At 37.1% G+C, this 23,395-nt stretch overlaps 1 protein-coding gene across 2 annotated transcripts in view; it reads right to left on the reverse strand.

Moving 5' to 3' along the window:
* OGDHL (oxoglutarate dehydrogenase L) overlaps positions 1-23,395 on the reverse strand; it is a 51,404-nt gene that overhangs the window by 25,830 nt on the left and 2,179 nt on the right. For both annotated transcript variants that reach the window (XM_086751935.1, XM_086751934.1), the window contains exons 2-9: positions 21,081-21,315; positions 14,870-15,049; positions 10,437-10,539; positions 6,938-7,053; positions 4,845-4,999; positions 1,698-1,844; positions 1,002-1,092; positions 313-492 (exon numbers count right to left, since the gene is read on the reverse strand). In XM_086751935.1, coding sequence (XP_086608061.1) covers positions 313-492; positions 1,002-1,092; positions 1,698-1,844; positions 4,845-4,999; positions 6,938-7,053; positions 10,437-10,539; positions 14,870-15,049; positions 21,081-21,287 — 1,179 coding nt within the window. In that variant the 5' untranslated portion in view covers positions 21,288-21,315. The remainder of the gene's footprint in view (positions 1-312; positions 493-1,001; positions 1,093-1,697; positions 1,845-4,844; positions 5,000-6,937; positions 7,054-10,436; positions 10,540-14,869; positions 15,050-21,080; positions 21,316-23,395) is intronic.

The raw sequence follows: 23,395 nt of genomic DNA on the forward strand, positions 1-23,395 counted from the left end.
GCAAGATTTCTTTGCTCTATATTTCTGCAGTGCTTATAAAACAGAACTGTCTTTTCATAATAAATCACAGACTTGTCAGCGTTCTGCCGCCTTTGCTCAGCTCGCAAATGAAAGAAAGTTTTAAGCCTACTTCCTGCAGTTACCCTTGAGGTACTACATCAAGAACCTTATACAGTTCAACAGGTGATATAACTGTTTGTGAAGGAGGAAGAGAGGAAAACTCTGAGCTATGAAACTACTGGTAAACTATTTTTATTAAAAACAATATAGAAAACTACCAGTAAGAGTTATTCTATTAAAAAAAATCTTTACCTTTTTCCCGGCCGTATCCCCTCGATAAAACTGCTCAGCTTTTGTCTTCCCTTGCACAACAGGATCAACTGCTTCCAAGTGAGAAGGGTTAGCCACCAGGGACAGAGTGATTTTCTTGTTTGTCACTCGGTTGATCCTCTCATGGTACATTCCCAGATGGTATTTTACGTCCCCAGATCCCTAACATGCAAAAAGTAGTCACAGTTCAGGAATGTCATTCATACCAGCTGCATCTGATTGACTACACCTAAAATTTGTGCTTTGGTCTGGAAAATGCATCTAGCTAATCGCACACCAGTATGCACTATGGGTTTGACACTGTAATTTCCAATTGGAACACTGTTCCTATTTTATTATCTTAGTGTCACTATCCAATATTGGATAAATATTTACCGAATACTGATACTCATTTCATTTATACGAAACAAAGAAAGATGCTTAGAGATTATGAACTCAGTCAAATGACCTGGAACTTAGCTATCTACAGTCATTCCTGAGACCCCTTCTCCATGTTAGAGGTACAGCACAGTTTTTATATTTGTCAAGAAATTTCACTGAACCATATTGCTCAAACTAGAAAAGAATACAGCAACTGATAATGCTATTTTCTTAATAACCATAACCAAAATGACGAAAAGCTACCTCAAATGCTGACTTTTCTATATAGATCTACTGAAGAAGCATCTTACCTCATCAGCTGCTTCAAGTTTGGGATCAAACTGACAGAAGATCTGCTCCAGCTCTTTTCGGATTACGTTAGCCAATACATTCAGCCTACCTCTAAGAAAATTTCAAACAGTTATGTCTCAAAAATGGTAATAACAGAGTTAACAGCATAAAACTTAAAAAAATCAACAAGCCATCTCTGTCAGAAATTTGCAAGTAAGAAGTTAACTTGAGACTTCTGAACCTTAAACACTTTATTCTAGCCTTTTCCTCCCATTACAAAGTTCCTCCAATAGATTTTCACAGACATTTTATAACATTGAATTTTCCAAGTATGAACAATTATTTTTGTAGCTATCTAGCAGTTTTAATATGATTACATTAATAAATAACTAAGGCAGACTGCAAAAGTAAGTTTGACATTATCGCGCCAAGCTTTCTCAGTTCTAGACTCTATGCAATGGATAGATACCATGGCTGCTGCCACATTTGCTTGCAGCTTTAAAGTACACTGAAGAGAGTTTCGCTAGAATTTACCTGTGAAGCCTATAGCCTTTCATTGACAGGTACATCTTACAGTTCTGTGTTCCCATTACTCGCTATGAATGACTCTTGCTACCCTAGCTTCTCTAATATCAACCTGATTAATAAAATTCCAGAGCCTGAAACTTGTCTTAAGACAACAAGCCCATTTGTTGGGGAGTTTCCATTGACATTACCTGTGAGGCATGCCCATTATAACATATTCAATTCCCATTTCACTGGATTTATCAATGATGGTCTTAAGTGCAGGAATCATTACTTCACATCCTTCCAAACCAAATCTCTTCTCGGAAGACCACTTGCGAGCCAGGAAGTCTTCAAATCTTCACCAAAAACAAACAAACAAACAAACAAACAAACAAACAAAAACAAAAGAGAGAGTTTGTATTAAAATAATGTAGAAAATACTTACCGTCAAACATCTTTTAGCAAATAAAATTACTTTACTCTGTTTTAAAACATCTGTGAATACATGTTTTTAGGCCTCTGGAATTAAGTTACATGTAGGGAGGCAGACACAGGAGAGAATTAAGACTTCTTTCTCTCCATCTGAGAAGTATTTACCAGGACTTTGAAACAATTCAGACAGGAAGAAGAGTCTCCACCTCAGACAAGACTCACTTCCTAAGTTAAATTCTGCTCCTTCCCTTGTATACAATATGTATACTGTCCACTGGGAAGGCAGAGTAACAGCAGAGAAGTCTCTTCTGTGGATTGAAGAAGACATAACAGAACCTGTATTTTCTGGAAGTAATGACTAAAAACTAGCAGAAATACAGTTGAAAGAACGCCTATTTCATAGGTCCTATTCAATGGCAGGGCTCCTCAGACTGTGTGATGTAATGGTTGGTAACGTGCTAAGAACTAGGACACTGGTATCTCGGCCTCAGCTGCAGCAGGAGAAAGATGTCAATCCTTAACAGCTCTATGTTCTTTCATTCTTTAATGCATTTGGGCCAGAGGCAATGTGAGTGGTTACAAAGGACCTTTTAACAAATGCTGAAGGGATTATATGTTGTAAAGCTTGGAGACAGAAAAGGCAAAGAAAACACATCTTCATGAAAATAACTGTATTGGATACATCATCTGTGGAATGCCTTGACTCGTAACACTGCCATAATCCATTAATACTCAGCTTATTCCTCACTTAGAATTCTGACATTTACCTCTTCAGACTGAAGTCCTAAAAGCAATGAAATGAAGAGTTGCCAAAAGACTCTCCTTAGCTCACCCATCAATACCCTTACAATTCAGCCATCTAAGCAACAAGCCAGATCCTCAGCTGAGCTATGCTGCCAGAATTCCTCAGGGAAGTCTGCAGGGCTATGCCAGTTTATATAAACTGAAAATAAGGTCCCATGTGAACAGTAAGTCCTTCAGAGCAAATCAAAGTGGTGGTTGTACATGCTTTTTTCCTCCTCTTTGCAGCTGCAAGTTAAGTCAGTATTGGACAAGCAGAAAGTTTGTTATTTCAGGCAAACTGCCACTAAGTGTGACTGTGAAATATTGTAGTTCTGCACATCTTGCAAGTCCCCCACATGCCACTGTGAGTTCACAAGGGCTGGCAGCTCATCCGCTGTCACTGCATGTGTTCGGTACCCAACAAGAAGCAAGTCTTACGAAAGATGGTTACTCTCAGAAGCGATCATCTAGAAATGCTTGACCCTTCACAGTCTTAAGAAGATGCCCAGATCAGACTACACAATCTAAGTCTAACATGTTTACTAATGCATACAACAAGTAGCTCAAAGATATACAATGAATATTTTACAGGAGGAAGAATTAAAAATGACCTTTTGTTCAATAACCTATCAGTGAAGGCTACAAAGGGTGAGAAACCCTAATGTAAAATTCAGTTCCAAGTACCTGAAGTATGTAGTACTCAGAATTAACATTTTTGAAGATAGTATTCTTGAGCAAAATGAGGACTATCTACTTTACAAAGCCATGAATCTCAAGAGCACAATCAGCTATCCACGAAACTGATTTTTTTTTCTTGATCGTTTTCAGACAAAAAAAAAAAAAGCATGTTAGAAATAGCTGAATAGAAATTAATGTAAAAGTTTTTTTCTTCTATTTTCAGCAGACAATTAGTTTGGCAGAAGATGAAAGTTCAGCTCCTTCATGTTACTAGAAACCCCAGATCTTTCCGCAGCTCAGACAGGCAGGAAAGATTATCTTTGTCTGAAGATAAATGGAGGTGGTTCATACTGAGAGCTTGTTAAGCAAACTTACTCAAGTGCAATATTCATTCAACCATTAAATGACTTTTTTTTTATTTCTGTTTAAATGAAACTTTTAACCAGACAAACAAGCTTGCTGCAATATTGGCAAACAAAGCCTGGCAAAAATACCTTCCAACACCTCCAATGAGCACTTCATTTTTAAGTCTTTGAACATAGAAGCTTAATCAAAAATGTGCCTTAATAAATCTCTAATTCTTGTGTTTATCAAAGGGCATGCAAACTGTTTCAGAAAACTGTTGCAAGAACTGTAATAAATCTTGTGCCTGAGAAGAAGTCTTGGTCTAGGGGCGAGAGAGTAAGTCAGTCTCTGGTATCACAGTATTTCCATACAGGCAGCCACAATGGGAGCAACCAATAAGCTGTTTCCAGACATGCTTTCACATATTGCAGAGACCAAAACTCCTGCTGCCAGGTCATGCAAGAGTACAGCACATCTTGGCATATCTCAAAAGGAAAAGGGCAAAAAAAGGACTTGGAATCACATTATGCCTCTCAAATCCAGTCCCATCTTGGGATCTTCCATCTTCCCAAGAGACCTTTAGCACCCCAGTGAATCAAACAATGCTCATGCCAACATTTCACCCATCTAAAAACTCTCCTTAAGCTGACTGTTAGGATGGCTTCCTTTGATCATGTGCTACTAGAAAGATGCACAGTAGACAGAATATAGCAGAAGATCAATATCCAACATTTTTCCAACACGTATTTTCTGAGACAGGTTATGAATCTTTAACATAGATGCATATTACTAGACTGTAGAAACAATTTTTTTTCCAGTTTATCTCTGCAAGTCAATAAAAACACTGCCAGATATGCTAGTAAAGGCAGCACGAGCGTTAGACAACACAACCTGCCTTTTAAGAAAACAGAATATTAACAGTGACTACACAGACCCTGACATACCCCAGCATACACTTTCCTTTGATATTACAGCCAAGTTAACTACACCCACCTGCACTCAAGATTTCACTGAAGACTCTTCACCTCCACCTTAGAACTTTACAGACCACACCAACTTCCTGCATCTGCTTACAACCAGCAGTCACAGAACAGTTTCCCAGCACCACCTCAGCATACCTCATTGAGCGCACCAGCCTTGCCAACAAAGTCCTTTTTTCCTCGTTAGAAAACTTCATAACTCCCGGCGTCTCAAACTTCTGCCGGATCCACTGGCACTGCTCCACATCATTGATGAACATGAACTCCAAGCCAATGTGTTGGCAGTAGGTGTTCTAGGATGTGAAAACATCAACACAGAAGCTTTAGAAGTTAATGGGCCATGAAGAAACAAATATATTTTTAAATTATATTTTCTGCGTGTATTACTCTTCTGAAAGTGATCTTGTCATCTTCCTGTTCCCCACAGTAATCCCATAAGTGAATAAACTATTCTATTGAATCTAGTTTTATGCCAGAAAGCTTTCTCTACAAAGGAACATTTAAAAATTTTGAATCTGGAAGATTCTCATTTAGTAGCACATTCAAAGAAGGCCAAAAAACCTGCCTTAAATTGACTGGCATATTTCACCTAACTCGCTACTGTTCTTATAGGCATAACAGAGTCTTTTCTTCAGATGCACCAGCAAAAATTTCAGGTCATTTATCAAAATTTACCCTGTCTTTTTTAAAATGTCATCTGAAATCAGGCAATAAAGACAATGAGAAGACAGCTATGAAGCCTCATGCAAATTATCTGATAACTGTCAAGTCTCAGAAGGCTGGAAATCTGAAAAAGAATTCAAGCAGCTGAGAGCAGAGAAAGGGCAGGAAAAAACACAGACACTTCAGAAATTTTATCTCCTTGTTGCATTTTTTTAATTTTCTTTTTCTTACCTTAAAAAGAATACTTCACCAGAAAAAATGTGTCCAAAATACAAGTAAAAAAGAAATAAGATCCATTGTGAGTTTACTTTGAGATAAAACCACTCTGAACACACAGTATGTGATCTCTACTGCCTCTAAAAAGGAATTTAATGTTAACTTAAATAAGAAAAAAATCCAAAGCTCTGGAGAGAAGAGGAAAACCAGAAGGTTATTTTTTCTTTAACACAAATCAGTTCCTTGAGGCTTTTAGATTTGGCTATTGATTTTGTTCATTTATTTGCACATTACAATTTTAAGGATTATCTCTTGAAAACTGCTGCACAGACAATGCTAGAAGTGCAAAAACCAAAAAGTAAATATAGAGCTCAAATGCACAACAGAGATATTGTTGCATAACAACTTACCGTGCTTCAGCTAAGCTGAAGCAAGTCAACATGCAAATCAACACATTCTCTCACACTTGCAACAGGTCAAAGCCACAAACTCTTATATGCTTAGTAATTATTTTATTTTTACATTATTGTAAATCAGTTCCACATTTCATCCTTTAAAATATTTCCTCACCCCTAGCACTTTTTATGGCAAAGCATTTTGCTACCGTGCAACAGAAATTTCTACAACTTCAGTGCTCCAAAATCCTGGGAAAAGCACAATCGAGAATATCCAATGCTTATTAACTCAGTAGTTTACAAATCCATTACCACTCCTACTTGCTGTTTTGCTGTTTGGCGTTATCCTCTAATTGTATTTATTCCTTTAAATTATTTTTGCTTTAAATTATTTTAGCTTTGATGGCTTCACATGGCATAACCACAACACCTGTCAGATAATGAAACTCTTAGAAAAACTATTGTGAATGGAAGACAGGGACTATCACTATCTAGAAACTACAGCTGGGCTTTCATGAATTTGGTACCCAACTCTCATATTTTTACTCAGGTAAAAAGTCTCACTAAAGCCAGGGCTCTTACAGCAACCCCTGCACATCTTAAATACTGTATGCAAAGGTGTTTTATCGTGGTAGGACACTTACAAGACAAGTTCTAAAGGCTCTACTCCTTTTAAACAACATCAGCTCTTTACAGAACTAGGGCTTGAATTAGTATTCTATCATATTCACCTCTTTTATACTCATCCTTAATCTACGTATTTGAGATAACCAGGCAATGAAACTAATGGTGCTGCCATCTCTAGAAACAATACAAGGGTTATTTTTAATGTCATTTGAATTCTTTATGTGCTGTATTAATAATCGACAAATGATAACGTTTCTGTGACTGACAACTGGAAAAAGTTAACTTCTGTTTGCATGAAAACAATCACAAATCCAAAACCATCCCACTGACCTCCAATCGTTTGATGATCTCCCGTAAAGAAAGACTGTTCTCGTTTCCTCCTATGAAGGTGGTTGTAGGCAGCTGAAAGACTTTGTCCAAATCTGATTCATGCAAGCCATAAAACCCTACAACAGGTACATTATCAATTTGCAAAGTAGGGCAGGAGGAAAAAAAGGGAATTAGTATTGTTTTTCAAACAATTAAGTTTAATAAAGCAATATTAAGTGAGAAGGGACCAGATTAAAAATTGAAAGTGCCAATATTTTGAAGGCATTCATTAGTACAATGTACTTTAGTGTGATTTTTAAAAGAAATGTTTAAATTAAATAGTTATTTTCTGATTAGAAGTACCAAACCACTCTTTCTTAAATGCTCAGATAGAACAACTGAAATTAAAATAATCCAAATTTTTTTACATTTTAGCATAGTAACATATATGCCATACTATACCTTGCACTTCACTGTTTAGAAAAATAACTAATTCTAATGACTGGGATTTCTTCCTTGCTCTATCATGAGCAACAAACACAAAAAGAACCACTTTTCACAGAAATGGTTGGAAGCATACTAGATTAATTTATATAACATTAATACATAGACTAAGAGAAAATACAGAACATGTTCAATGTAACACTGTGCAAACACTCTGGTAGAACTTTCAAGGTATCTTCATTCACCCTCTTTCTCTTTATAGGGAAGTTAATTTGAAATAGCCATGTAATAACGGCCTGCACAGCTCTATTTTCAAATCAGCAAACTCTTATAAAACAGATTTACACACACACCCCTCCCCAACTAAAACAAGGCCTTGTTTCATCATATCGTCCCAGCTTGATTTAGACAGATCTAAACTTTTTCTGGCTGAGAATACAGTTTAAGAAAATATTTAACTTAATTATTATGCAGTTTCAAAAGCCAAAATACACAACAGACAAGACTGGAAGACTGGTATCAGTGCAAGTTAAAGGCTTTGCACGATAAAGTTTAATCTAGACCTGTTCTAGGAAGAAAGGGAAAATAGCTTCTTACAATCTTAAAAAGCGAATGTATAATACACATTACATACAGTTATAGAAAGATATATGTACATAAAAATCATATATAGGTATGTGTGTGCACATGTAAAAATATTTTAAAAACTAAAAATAGCTTCTCTGTTTTTAATTTTGAACTCTTTATCTTAGTTCCAGATAAGCTGCAGGCATCTACTTTAACACTGATGATAGCCTCCACATAACTCTTAAATCAATAGAGAATAGCGCTCCGTATTACCTGTTAAATGAATTTCTGAAGATGAAAACAAAGAACCAATTTAAAGACAAAATAATAATGGAACTTAGCATTTAGAGTTGAAGTCAGGCCATAGGATTGTGTTGTCACCACTTTTACTATACAGCACTATCAGTAATAACACATTTTGTGTTTTTTAAATAATATATTTAAAATTAATATGTTTTATAATATGAATTTACATTTTAATAATAATTTTAATAATATATTAAAATGTCAAATCTGAAGTGCCAAAAAATTGACTGTGTACCACTATTTCTCCTTTTTGGTACTGTAATGGGTTTTTCCAGCACCAGATTAATTCTGGTTTTCTATAATGCTGAAAACCAAAAAAATATTAAAAGGAAGAAAAAAGGAGGAAGGACACAGAGAATGACAAAGCCTTTAGTGTCATTTGAAACAAAGCAGTGCTAACATCAGGGTTTTTTGGTTTGGTGGGTTTTTTTTTTTCCTTCACTGACTTTCTCTCAGACTTCACAGGCTCTTCATGTTCTGTCATGCAAAAACCAGAACACGTGCAGGAGTGATTTGGACACACACAGAACATCTGTGCTTTGTACTGCAGCCCTGCATATCTATTGAAGCATCACCTCATGTTTAAAGAGATACGACCCTTATTGAAATCCAAAAGTTCCTGAAAGCAATTCTATAACTTGAATCACGCAGTAGGTACACCTGTAACTAGCTGTATTTTTAGAAGCAACTCCTAGAAGAAACTTTCTACCAGAACGTTTCTCAAAATAGAAACCAGAAGATGGAACAAAGAAAATGCAGGGAAGAATCAAGCACTGAAATACTTTCTGTACTATCAAAGACCTTTTGTAAGTTTCCTGCCTGGAACATTCAATGAAAGGCAACATTTGAGATCCTTCTCTTTTCTGCTGTGCCAAAACTAGATTAGAAGTTTTGTTTCCCCTCACAAACTGAAATATCACCTCAGTTATACTCCCAGACACACGCCCTCATCTCATTCAGAGGTCTAGCATATTTTTGCTATGCTCACGAGGGCTTCAGTACGATGCCTTCTGACCACTCGCAACACTCTGTACCAAGCTATCTGTAGAGTTTGAAGAGATTTGTACTGATGTGCTAGCACCACCCATGCTCCAAAGAAATTATATTTATTCAGTAAATGTCTAATGTACTTTCTAGTAGGTACTTTCCTTGAATTAAAGCTGACAGACTTCAAAAAGAATCCCTGATTTGTGTAAGCACCTCTCTATTTACAGTCAAGCACTCCACTGCCTTTATATGATCAAGGGTTAGAATTGCTTCTTTGCCTACCACCAGAAATAGAAAACACAGCAGCAAAGAGGCAGTAGATGTACTTACAGCAAAATTAAGTAGAATGTATTTTATCTATTATTTGCACTATGTTTTATGTCTGGTCCAAAAAGCTTCCCTACATATCAAAGAAAAATTGATTCAGTGTCTTTATCAAGTAGAAAAGCACCTTTTAAACATACCAGGTAGGTTGAAGAGTAAAGAAAAATCAATCAGATGGGTTTTTTTATTCAAGCAGAGAGGACCAAATAAATTGATGAGTGCAATTTCTCAAAGACATGCCCTCTTAGCAACCAGAAAACCTTTGCAAAAGCAAACCCTAGCGTACTACACTCTTCCAGCAGTAAACCAAAATGATCACCACTGGATTACATACACAAGTCAAGAATTCTACACTTTCAATGTTTTCTTCTGATAACTTCAAACAAGCTTCTCCAAGCTATACAGAAGGAATAACTATCAGAGGCTAGAATCCAAATTTGGTATGAAATCTACCCTAAGTTACTCTATCCACTGTTTTTTTTTAATCGCTCGTTTTTCCTACTGGCTAGCCTTCAGATGTCCTTCGTCAAACCAAGTATCGAGCACAATGCTATAAAAGTAATTTAGATTACCGGAATCTTGGTCTGATGTCTTGATTAGTATTAATTTCTGTTGTGGTTCAAAACAGTAAGATTTGGAGTTTTTATAAAGTGTTTATAATAATCATTCATCAAAAGGTGACTTCACAGGAACCTCACTTGTGATGTCATAGTAGAAATTCCATCGTTCTGAAATTTGAGCCTCCTTACAAATGCTCAAAAAAAGTATTTCATGATACCAGCAAACAGAAGAATTAGAAGCTTCCCTGAACCATCTTATTAAATCACCTCAGCCCAATGAGACAAAAGAGACAAATGTCCATTGCAAATAACAAGGCATACAGTGTACGCACCGAGTTTATCGATTGTAGTGATTAAGTCAGATGGAACAAACGAATCCAAATCTGCATCCAGAATTCCAAGGGGATCCAGCTGAGCCACATGATGGCCACGGATCTGAAAAAGGAGGAAAGTAAGAGAAAAACAAAATCACACTAGCAATAGTCAGACAAAGGGAAGAAGTCACTGATACATCTCTACAGTATGTATATCAGTCATGAAGTCAAACAAGCAAACACCACCAATGTCAAGAGAGGGTCCTATTTCCCAAGTTTTCCCGTAAGACAAGGAAAGAAGCATTATATCTCTGGGTATGTATACTATCTCTATTAAAAACTGCTGAATAAACATTAGAATATAACCTTTATTTTGTCTGACATACAATTCAAGCCAGAATTACACTGAAGTCTAAATAAAGACAACTACTAAAGATTGTACTCTAAATCTCTGGATAAGATTAAGAAACTATGACCAGCCTATAGATTCCATCATTTGCTAATTCAGTCATTTTGTATTTTGCCTGAATCTTCCTTTCTGCACCTGCAGAATATTAAAACACAACACCACTGACCTAAAACATAGATTGGTGCTGAAGAAGTTTATATTGGAAGTGAAGAGATCACTCTTCATGAGTTCTGCTCCACAGATTTATTTTCATTCATAAAATCTCAGGAATTTCATCTATGATAAAATTCATAGAATCATAGAATGGTTAGGGTTGGAAGGGACCTTTAAAGGTCATCCAGTCCCACCCCCCTGCAAGAAGCAGGGGCATCTCCAACCAGATCAGGTTGCTCATCCAGCCTCACCCAATCTGGCCTTGAATGTTTCCAGGGATGGGGCATCCATCGCTGGGCAACCTATTCCAGTGCTTCACCATCCTCATTGTAAAAACCTTCTTCCTTATATCTAGTCTAAATACACTTTCTTTTAGTTTAAAACCACTATCCCTTGTCCGATAGCTGCAGGCCCTGCTAAAATGTTCCTCCTCATCTTTTTTATAAGTCTCCTTCAGGTACTGGAAGACCAGTACCTAAGGGGGGTTGGGAAAGATGGGGAGAAATTCTTCAGTCTGAATCTACCTCCTCCTGTTTTAAAACGATTACCCCTTGTCCTATCAGAACAGGCCCTGCTAAAGAGTTTCCCCCTATTTTTCCTTATAAGCCCCCTTTGGGTACTGGAAGGCCGCTCTAAGGTCTCCCTGGAGCCTTCTCCAGGCTGAACAGCCCCAACTCTCTCAGCCTGTCCTCACAGGAGAGGTGCTCCAGCCCTCTGACCATCTTCGTGGCCTCCTCTGGACCCTCTCCAAGTGGCCCATGTCTTTCTTGTGCAGAAGGCTGGACACAGTACTCCACTCTCACCAGAAGGGAGAAAATTGACATTCAAGACACCAAAGAACAAACTCAATGGGGAATTTATCCAGCTTTCAGTTACCAATATGACTAGTTTAATGCAAACCACAAGTTGCTATAAACTAGTACCTTATAGTAACATATAACATTGCTACAGAAGAAATACCTAATTGATTCAATAGAGCCACAAATAAAACCAATTTTTTAATATAATCTCTCTTGTGCGTAAATCTTATATACCAAATTAGCTCATTAAGAGCTGTTTGTAGATCAACATAGGAATACTTTCTCCTTAATATTTTTCTTTTTAAGGACAAAAGGATTCACTTGGGGAGAATTTCATTCACACTATTAGTATCCTAATTGTCTCTGAAGAAAAATATTAGCAAAATGCAATATTAATAATGAATTGCATCATACAGTAATAGAGTGAGATTAAAGTGTACTTCATCAGGAAGTGACTTGTAAAAAACACTATTCAAATGTTCTATATTTGCAGGACAGTTCATAACAAAATGCTTTCTACTCATAAGCAAATAGAAATATGGCATCTTTTATAGCACCACCAGACCTGTAAATTCAGACTGGCCTCTGAGATTCTTTGCACCTCATGAATCACCAGTAATAAAACTCTGACAGGCCAAATGATGCCCATGGCAACATCTGTGCCACCTCATTGTTTACAGCAACACAAAGTCTATCTGACTGGAACTAAGCAAACAATTCTGCTCAAGCATCATCAACAGGAAATAATTCACCTTCCTAAGCTACATCTGCTCTGCAGTATTAGCAGGAAGAAGAAGAGGATTAGCAAGAATGCTAAAATCCAGGAGAGCAAATCAGTAAAGTGCTGTGCCATATTACACTCCAGTAGCAGTTTGGTCTTTAACTAAAAGACAGTATTTTATTCAATATCAAGTCATTTTTTAATAACTTCCATTTTTTTTCACTGGATACAGAAAAAAGCAAAAACTGCAAAAATCAGAGATCAAACTTATGAAAACACATGCACAGAAAATTTTAAGCAATTGCAATAAATTTTACTAAATGTAAGTACAGACTACCTGAAAGGAGACTTTAAAACATATTTCACAGATGAAAAAAACAAAATCTACATAAAAAAAAAAGATGACTCAATAAATTAATTTATCTACACTCATTTTTGTTAAGCAGACACATTTAACTTGAAATTCTTCTTTCAGTAAATCCAGCACTCTGCATTAGAAAAAGCAACAGATTAACTGTCTTTCCAGAAGACCAGCTCAACAGACCACAAAGCAGTTTACCTCAAAAACCATCAAATACTGACAGGTTTGAGAAACTGAATTCTGCATCCTTCTCCATTTCATTTCATTTCATTATCAGGCAAAGGAAGGTCACAAATTGATCGCATCCCTTCAACGCTGAGTGTAGAGGGTATTAAACACCTTTTAAAAACAGACCGTTGCCTTAGGTAATCCTCTTTCATTGTCTGTTGTAGACATATGGCTGCCTGCCATTTATACAGACATTTCTGTTCCATCACTTGAGTTGAAGAGCACACTCTTTCAAATACAGGAAACAAAATTACAATGTCTGAAGTATTTTCAGGTAAATGATGTCAAAGTAGCCTAACATTCTCCAATTTCTCTAATTCTTCAACAAATTTTTACCGCAAGCAAAAGTGAATAGGATGAAGTGGTTGTTTTCTACATATCTATTTCTACGTAAATTTTGTATATTCTTTATGTTCACAAACCTTTCAATTCTTTTACAACACTTCTGCAACAGCTGGATTAACATGCTTCGTACCTGAATCAATAGTGACAATGTGATGTGTACAGAAAAAAAAAGGTTTTTAAAAAAGTCCCTCTTCTACTCCTCTGATGATAGCAAACAGTAGTTAAAAATCTTAGCGCAGGGCAGAACAGATATGCCCAAGTCAAACTGTAGCAAACTTCTTTGGAAGTTACACACTTATTTTTAAAAAAAGGTAAACCCCCTCCCAATTTAAAAATCAAACTGGAATGTTTTGCTCCACAGAGATGTACATGTTTAGCGTGATATTTTTTGTTTCACACTGGTTTTAAGTCTCTTATTGAAATTAAGATATTAAAGCCAAGCCTAAATATAAATGTTTAAACTTGTTTTACATTTAGAATACATCTAACCAAAACCATTATGGTATTTAAAAAATCCTCCTTCTTTTAGAGGAAAAGGAAATTAGACTTACTTTCTTAATTTAATAAAACCATTTAAATTTTTTATTTCATAATAATAAGTGGAAAAGTCAACTTTGATGAACAGCTCTCTAAAATAAATTTATCAAAGCTGACCCAAACTCAGTACTGTTAGCCTCCAAGAAGTCAACGTCTGGTTAATTCATTATTTCTCCTCTCTCTTTTTACCTACAACCCTGCTCAAACCAGGAATCTCAAAATTCACACTAAAGGTATAAGAAGGCAAGCACACTTCCTCCTTTCTTAAAGAAAGGTACTAACATTTAGAACTGTAATACAAACTTTCCCAGAGGTGAATACAGACTTGGAACATGGAAGTTTGCTGTTGAAGAGAGGGAAAAGCTCTTATTTCGTTGCACATATCAGGAGATTCATTAGTACCAGTATATCCAGGACAACTCCCTTTATAAAAAGCAAAACTATTTCAGGTAACTTAGTTTTCTAATTTGGCTGAGTAACCTACTGAATCAGACACACACACACACACACAAAAACACCCCACTAATATAGTCAAGTGAGCCAAAAGAATAGTAAAGACTAAGCTTTAACATGTTTGGCTCCTGCTAAACAGGACCCAAGAGATCCATGTTCCCTTTCACAAAAGACTATCTCCATAAAGAGCTTCCAGGTTAAGTCAGATGATCAGCATCAGGGCTGTGCGCAATCTGAATCTTGAATTTGCTAAGGCAGAAGAGCATCCCAGTCTGAATCCAGGAGCTCAGTGCTCAGACACTGTGCAGGGACGACTGTCTAGTTCAAGACATTTTGGATCAGAAGCAAGAGTTAAGACCAGAAAACAAACAAGAATATAACAAGGAAGAAAAAGGTTGTTTGCAAAGGAGAGGCTCTTCCGCACCTACCCCAAGGTATACTTACTTGGTATGCTCTTATCAAAGACTGCACAGCAAGGTGATCTTCAACAAGCTTTTCAGCTTTACCTGGTGTCTGGGCCAGGCCATGGCTCTGAAGAAATGATGCCTTTCTTTCCAACTGGTCTGGTAGATGGGGATCATATGCTTGGCCAGCATTAACTTTTTGGAAAAACAAATCCCAGGACTGGATATGTGTAGAGAAAAGGAAAGAAGGAAAATTTATTACCTTAAACAAAAGTCCCAATCAAAAGCAGCTCCTTCAAGCTGCAAATGGTACCTCACTGCATTACAGTATTAAGTACCACTAACAGCCAGCAAAACGAGAGCACTGATATGTCCACAACTTGGTAGCAACTGTGTGTGTCATTACACAAAGCCCTCCTCATCTCATTTCTTACACTGAGCTTGTTCGGTGGATAACTCTTCCAGCATGTATCAGTGCAAAGTATCTTCGTACATTATTCATTCACACAGCTCTTTTTAACTGTGATGTTTACTCAGGCAACCGGTAAAGGGTATGATGTTACGCTGCTAGTAAGGAGTTATCAAGCCTACAAAACTGAAAAACCTTAATAAATTAAATTAATCCATTCCTTTAACGATACTTAAAGAATTTATGATACTTAAGACACTCACTGAATATGCTGAATCAGAATCAGGCCTTAAGGGCCTTTGTTGAAAAAACTGTTTAAAAGCAATTACAGCTTTTCTGAGTGAGGCTTTTGGTCTAAGATCCTTTCCTCACTAGCTTAAGTTACCTTACTATGAAAGAAGTTATGGACCTGGTTTCAGGTGCAAGTCATAACTTTAGAAGAGTACATATTTCAGAAACTGAATCACAACAAAAGATCCTTTTATTTCCATCCGCACTTTTACACAAGCCACTTCCTCCATATATGCCCAAATCTAGTTTTCCTGAACTGTTTCCATTTTGACGAGGTGGTCACTGTCCCAGGTTAGAATAGTATTAAATATATGGATGCCAACAGACAGCAGCAGAATGGGATAAAACATCTCAGATGCTTAAACCCAACAGAGAAGAAAGCCTGCACTAGCAGAGGACTAATCAATACTTATGCTTGGGTTACAGTTTCCATAAAAGGTAACAAAAGGTCATAAAGCACTTTCCTCAGTTTGGCCAACTTGGGAAAAAAAGGGAGCTACTTCAAAACTTTAAAATCGTTGTGACTGGAATAGAAGAATTGTAAAAGCTAAATTTAATTTTGTACAGTGCATGTTACGTACCCTGGCTGTGAGCTTACTAACACATTTCAAGGAACCAGTGTCAGAAAAGACAAAAAGTAGCCCAAAGATTTGAAGAACATTACTGAACCTGTGGTGTAAACCTCATTACGAGCATGAAGCCACTGCCCAATAAACACTGCTTTAATGCACCCCTCTCACTTCTTTACTAATACAAAACTGAACTGATACAAATACAACAAACTAACTTGATTCATCACTCTACTCTTGCTCAGACTTGATCTAAACATAGCATAACTTTTATATGCCATGATAAATAAAGCAGACAGATCATGCTTGGTGGTCAGTTCCAGACACAAGAAGAATTCATTCCTCCTTCCTTCTCTCATTTATGCCCATTTCCCATATTCTTCTTACCTTGACACCTTGCTAACTGCACTGAGATCAGAAGTTTGAACTTACACAACATCCTACAAATGGTCTACAAGAGACTATTAGTGTAGCTGCACTTCCTCCAGTAGTCTCTCTATACATCTTTTTACTCTGTATTAACAACAGTATTGTTATTCCACGCCTATGCAGCACCTAGTCTGAGTGCTTGCAGTTCCCAGACGGTGAAAAACAGATAGAATCCCTTTGTCTCACAACTACAGCTACTCAAACCGGAGGAATTATCCTGGCTATACACAGTTATTAATTTTCATTAAATTAGGAAATCCCAAACATATATTTGGATGCATGACAAATCTGATATTCAGTATTCATTGGAAGTTTTAATAAAGCTTATGCTTTGTTTACATTAAGATTCCCTCCTCGCTTTTTATAACACCATGATACACATACAATGGTGATGATAATATAACTATTCCATTGTTGAGCCAAAACAATGCATCATTAAGATGCAAAACTTATCACAGTACAGTCCCACAAACAACTGAATACATTTTTAGACAAGTGCTCTGCTGAGACAGTTGCTAACAAAATCCAAATACACTTGCTTAACAAGCTACTCATTTAAGGAGAAAAAGCATAGGACCCTTTCTCCATGCAAACCCACAGACATAAATAAATACCTTCAAAATGTTTACATCTGAAGATGCAGCCAGCTGGGACAGAAGGAACTTACAGTATTTTTTCCTATCACATTTCTGAACTTATTGATTTGTTGGGCAGGCTTGACATTTAATCAGAGGGGAGGGAAAATACATCATTTGGCTACAGAAAATTAGTTTTTTCTAGATACACATCCATCAAAGCCTTTACAAATTTCTATAGTGTCTTTCAAGATTGATATCAGATTATAGTCTTCAAGTCCTGTGTATCAATGTCAGTCTTTGGCAACAGCATTTGCCATGTGACTGAATAGACAGAAGACCAGCTTGGTCTCACAGCAAACCTGCAGGTTCTCAACTAAATTAGTAAAGGTCTTCAAGAAAATTGTAGAGGAGATTTATAACAGAAAAATACATATGTAAAAACTAAATTACTATAGTGATACATGATAAATTCCTGGGTTTTTTTCCTATCAGCAAATCTATATTGTAGTTAACCATTATTTTCTCAAATAATATAATACAACTTAAGTGATTCAGCAGCAATATTCTACTTTCATATAATTAGCAGTGTTACACATTGAATCACAAGTAACATATTCATTATCTTGATGGTTTGGTTTTTTCCTAGTGATATCACAATATTTATCAACTGTAGTGAGGACAGTAAAGCCTTAGATGACATCCACTGAGAATCACATCATTTAAAATAAAATAAATAAATAAATGAAAAATATTAAGTGAAAACAAAACAAAAACCCCACACTTCTTTCAAGTACATAAAACAAGGAAGTGGTTACACACTCATGGTACAGCGGCTGCATACAGGATAATATGGCAGGCATGATGTACTCAATATCCAACCATGCAGTTTTGTAATTAATCTTGTGATAGTAATAACTGAGCCTTGTCAAGCTTCTCCCTTATGATCTATGGCCCTGACACTATGCTTCAAGGAGAAATAATGAAGCCTTTTTCAGAGCCCACGTCATTTTATTCTGATTGTTGTTCTGGCCCGCTCTAAGGATAGAAATCCAAAAGACAAGGAAAAGCAGGAAATCATCAAGAATGGGTTTGCACAAAAAAATAAAAGCTCCTATGGATATAAATGCATATTCTTTTTTATATAACCACAGTATATATAGAAAGGAGAGATTCTTAGAAAAAAACCACAAGTAATGCTGAATATGCTCATTGGAACGCGACAGCCATATTTCAAACAGTTTTAAATAAGGACACATGGGAAGAGATGTTCAGTCAAATCTTCTGAGAGGGAAATAATTTGAGGAGCTTTGATTAATTGGAATTTTTAAGAAGTAGTGAATAAAGTATGATTTTTAAAGCCCAGGAAAAAATAAAGCTTTTTCATCTAATCAATTGGAAGGAAATACATCCTCTCTGACAAGAAGGGGATATCCAAGAAGAAGAAACACGAGGAAAAATAGGAAGTAAAGAGGAAAGAGAATATAAGGTCTAAATGCCTAGCACAAAATGGCTCTCTTATCAATGCTGGACATAGCAGATAAAACAACTATATACGAGTGGCCTGCAGAGAGATTCAAACTATTAATAATACCATAACCAACACCAAATAGGCCGTTGGTGTCTCTTGACATTATTTTCCAATACTTCCACCACTTTCTGTAGCATAATGACAAATTCACAACTTGCCTTTAGCCATGCAAGTTCAGCATGAATTTTTCTGTATTTTTAAGAAAACAGGGTGAGTTAAACTCTCAACATTTTAAACTTGTTTTATTAAAGCTCAAATTGTACAATTTCTGTCAACAAAAATCTTGGGTAAGTAATTACAGCTTTCAGCTGACAAAACAAGATTATTTTCAAAAACTAAAAATTAATTTTGTTAATAACACAAAGTAAAATTAATCAGCATCATTCTCCTCCCCCTCTTTTTCTCCAGGCTGTGAAAAACCTAATTATTTAGGCAAGAATAGCTGTAAAGTATCTATGATGTCCATCAATCATATTCTTTTAAGCCTCATAAACCAGGCACACAGTGAATTTACTTCAGTTCATTACTGTTGAAACTATATTACATATAGTTAAGTTGGAAAAGAATTGACACATTTTCAAAATGCATCTTGAACTACCTGGGATCCACTCCCTAGGTGACACCCTACACCCTACATTTACATTCCTCTGTCCATTCACTTCTGCTAATCTATCAGTCGCTGTTCAACCTACAAACTGCATCACTTCATCAGGATCCATCGCCCAACCATGCCTGAACTGCCAGAAGAACTGGACAGTCTTTCGGCAGGATTTCTGGCATTTCCACCTACCCCCACATATCAGTAAAATAACGAGCAGGTCTAAACTTAGCAGAAGCCTTTGCTCTTCGCTGGGTATCCCGCCCCGCAGAGGACGTGGCTGGCCTGCGGGGCGGGGCGGGCCTCGCCGTTCAGCACCCTGGCCAGCTCCGGGCGGCAGCGGGGGCGGCTCCAGCTCAGCCCCGCTCTCGGCGCCTGACGCTCCTGCCCGTCTGCCGGGGTGAAAGCCCCATGAGAAGTGTGCCAGACTTCACAGCAGCACAGTACACTCCGCTGTAAAGGGTCTGAACAAGAAATTTAGTCCTGCTTAAAGGAAAGAAGCTTGTGGTGAGTCGATGTGACTTAAATTAAACAAGTGAAAACAAGATGTCACCACACACGCTCCTTCCACATGACCTCCCTCACCCCTTCAGTGTCCTCAAAATAGTGGGTTAATATCGATCTATAGCACCAACACATCATGAGGGCTTCTCAGAAATTAATTCAAGGCATCCACACAATGTGCTACCCTGCTCTGCACTGGCTGGAAATTTAGCTGGCAGTTAATGATGAAGAATCAAAGACAGATAGATAGGATGAGAAGAGCCACCCCTGGAGAAGGTCTCTTCAGTTCCAAGTTAAGGCATTACACAAAAGACCCAGGATCTATCTACTATGTGAATAACATTCAGGCTTCAGAGTTGTCACTGCATCTGTCACCTTCCAACAAGACTAAATTCATACACAACATCCAAAAAATCCATCTACCAAACTGCTTTTTTTTTGTCTCTTCTTTTTTTCCCTCAACATGCGTCACTTCCTCATGCTCTAGAAAGATTCTCAGACTTAGAGCAACAACTTCTAAGTGACAATTTTATATATATGCCTCAAGAATAAGGGAATACATAACCAATTTGGTGAACATTTTGGGAACAATTCACATTACTTCTCCAGAAAATGACTTGTCTGTCTGAGAATTTATCAGACTTCTCATCAGCTTCTTGAGTTACTATACATGTATCACCATAAGAGAGCCTTAACAAGCAGAAAGCTTGTTAAAAGTAAGTCCATGCATTTTGCCCGGAAGAAAGGATTTGGGCAATAGATTTAAAGTAAAAGTAAATAAATTATGTAGGCTGCAGAGAGAGAGGCAGAACAAAATACTTTTCAAGATACTTCAGAAGGCTTTTCTGACAATGTCAGGTTCAGTTTAAAGGTTGCAACTTCCACAGCTGCCTAAAGGAGACTGAACATTCATCTTCAGACAGCTGAGCAGTACCAATGTCAACACATACTATTTAAATACCACGTACCCTCTGATACCATCTTGTTATAATAAACAAAAAAATTTAAAGTATTTTACTTCTTATGTCTTCTTCCAGATGTAACTAATTACCTAACAGACTGCTTGAACAGCGTTTCCATGGAGGAATGCTGAAAGTTTCTGAACAGCTTACTATATCTGGTCTGGACTTCTCATCCTTTCCGCTCAGCTCATCATGCTTGTGGCTCCTCTGTACTGTTTCTGCTACAATATCACATCTTACAACAATCAATATGTGGAAAATTAGTTTCACATTTTTCATTTCACGTAAGACCTTTTTCTGGACTTTTTATAAAACAAGTTAAAAAAAAAATCAATTCCACTCTTAACCTAATATGATCATTTACAGTAAAATTTTAGACTTACCTTATGTACGCTTTTAGGGTTTTCAAGCCATGCGTAATACATCTCCTCCACATAATTTGAATTACTCCCACTCAGGAATGGTTCTGAGGATCCTGATGAAGCATACCGTTGGCCATGTAAAAATACCCCTCTGGCTATACTTTGCTTTTCCAGAAGTTTAATGCCATGCCACTTCAGCGTAGCCGCAAACAACTTCAGATAACTCATGTTTGTTTATGAGACACAAGATCCAAGTCTATTAATAAAGACAAAACCAAACCTAATCAGAAAAAGAGCCAATGAACTGCAGACGCGTTTCAGTCTCACAGAGAAAACTGAGGTTTACGGCTAGGGTGCTCTTCAACAGGCCTAGGCACGAAGGTCTCTTCAGGAGAGAGGCCTCTCCGTGACTGATTGTAGAGCTATACTTCACAGCAGCGGAAACGCTGCTGACAGCCATTCCCACATCGGTCAGTTCACCTCACAGCTTCTGTAACCGATAACATCATCCTGGTTCCTGAAGTTACCATGATACCACTTGTACCACATGCCCTCTGAGCCCTGATTCCCTGGGAACAAACACGTCTGCTAATTATTGACTTCTCTGGAGCTCTTGGCAACCGTAACTGCTGTCTCTGGGTTGTAGAAAGCTGCGGCCTTTTACCAAGCCAGACTGGGGTAGGTTCAATGAAAAGCGGGAACCACAAACGCAGTGGCTGAAAAAAAAGTCTCCTACCTCAAATTTATGCCATGAATAATGGAGCTGAAAAAATAATTAAAAGTGTTAGTTAAGTGTTCATACTGATATTAGCCTTGAATCAAACAGTGTTACGCTAAGAAAAGGCTCAGTTTAATTTCCTTTCCTAACTAGCAACATTTAACTTGTCCTTCCAAAGACCTCTTATGAGCTTTTTAACAAGAAGAGCAGATTCCCTGTAATTTTGAATACAGTGAGAAAAACAGTAAGAGTTGAATCCTGGGAATGCTGAACACCATCAGCTCCAGTGCTAGCAAAGAGAATCAAAGCTCACCTTCAGAATAAAAAGAACAAATGTAGCTTAGATTTAGACCAAGAGCAGTGTAATACTAATGCTGAAGTTGCTAAAATTGCAAAGGCATGGCAATAATGTGAAAATAAATTACTAGTTTTGTTTTTATTTTAGAAGTATTTGGAAAGCTACAGGAACATAAACTTAAATATTAATCAAAAGGAAGAAAAATGCAGGTTTAACTCTGAAGTGTCTCTCATTTGTTTTGTTGTTCATCTAGAGAAATAATTTATTTGGTCAGAAGGCAAAATTCAAGTTTTTTGTTGTTTAGTGTGCCTAGTTGAACAATTGCTAAAACCAAACAATAGTACTCAACTGCCAAATGAACTTTAAAGTGTTTTAAAAACAACACTGTCATTTTGAGTCATAGATCACATTTTATGTTACCTATTACATGTAAAGATTATTTTAGCTCTAATTCAAGAAGCAATAGATACCTTAAAAATTCTGTATAAACATTTTCAGTATATAAATCCCATTAAATTATTTTCTCACTGTTTTCTTCTTCCCTCTCTCCCTTCAGAAAAGGAAATATGTGGTCATAAATTTCCTAAATTTGCAAGGGATAGGCAGCACTATATTTTTCATCATCCACTTTAAAAACCAATATTGGTCTTGAAAAAAAGTCACCTACTGAATAAAACAGTACACTCTTCTCTGGCATCACATTTTTAACATGACATTTTAAACTCTACATCTATTTTGACAGCTGCTGACTGGATCCCTTTCCTAGTCACTGACTTTAACCATATCATGCCAGCAGTGAACTCTCCTCCTTCAGCACACCAAACTCCCTTGTTTCCTCTTTCAAGACATCTGCAGCCTTTTCGCTCTCATCCACTAGCAGATCTGATGCCTAGCTTGTATCATTCTGATATAAATTACTATTCCACCTATCTTATTCCACGCACATCCCACCCAACCCAAACCTCTGCACACATACCCCAGGAGTGGACACTCATTCCCGAAGGGTTACCTACCCTCATTTAAAGCACTTTGCAAAGAGCTGGGAAAGAAAGGAATAAGAGGAACATTTTCCTCAGTTTATCACACTACAGTGGCAAGCTTCTTAAGTACAGGTAATTTCCCATTCTCTCCTGCTAAGATGTCTCCCTGGAGGACGCATAGATCTTTCTTCTAGCAGTTAGCGAAGAACGTATAGCAAAATAACAACAATTTGTCAGGGAGATGTGAAAATGCATGCCAATGACATAAGATATAATAGAAACAAAGCACTTATAAGTGGTAGCAGTCACTTCCCTCCAGTTCCATTTAAATTTCAAAATG

Source organism: Chlamydotis macqueenii, chromosome 7 (assembly GCF_036417535.1).
Source record: "Chlamydotis macqueenii isolate bChlMac1 chromosome 7, bChlMac1.mat, whole genome shotgun sequence".
Classification (NCBI taxonomy): domain Eukaryota; kingdom Metazoa; phylum Chordata; class Aves; order Otidiformes; family Otididae; genus Chlamydotis; species Chlamydotis macqueenii.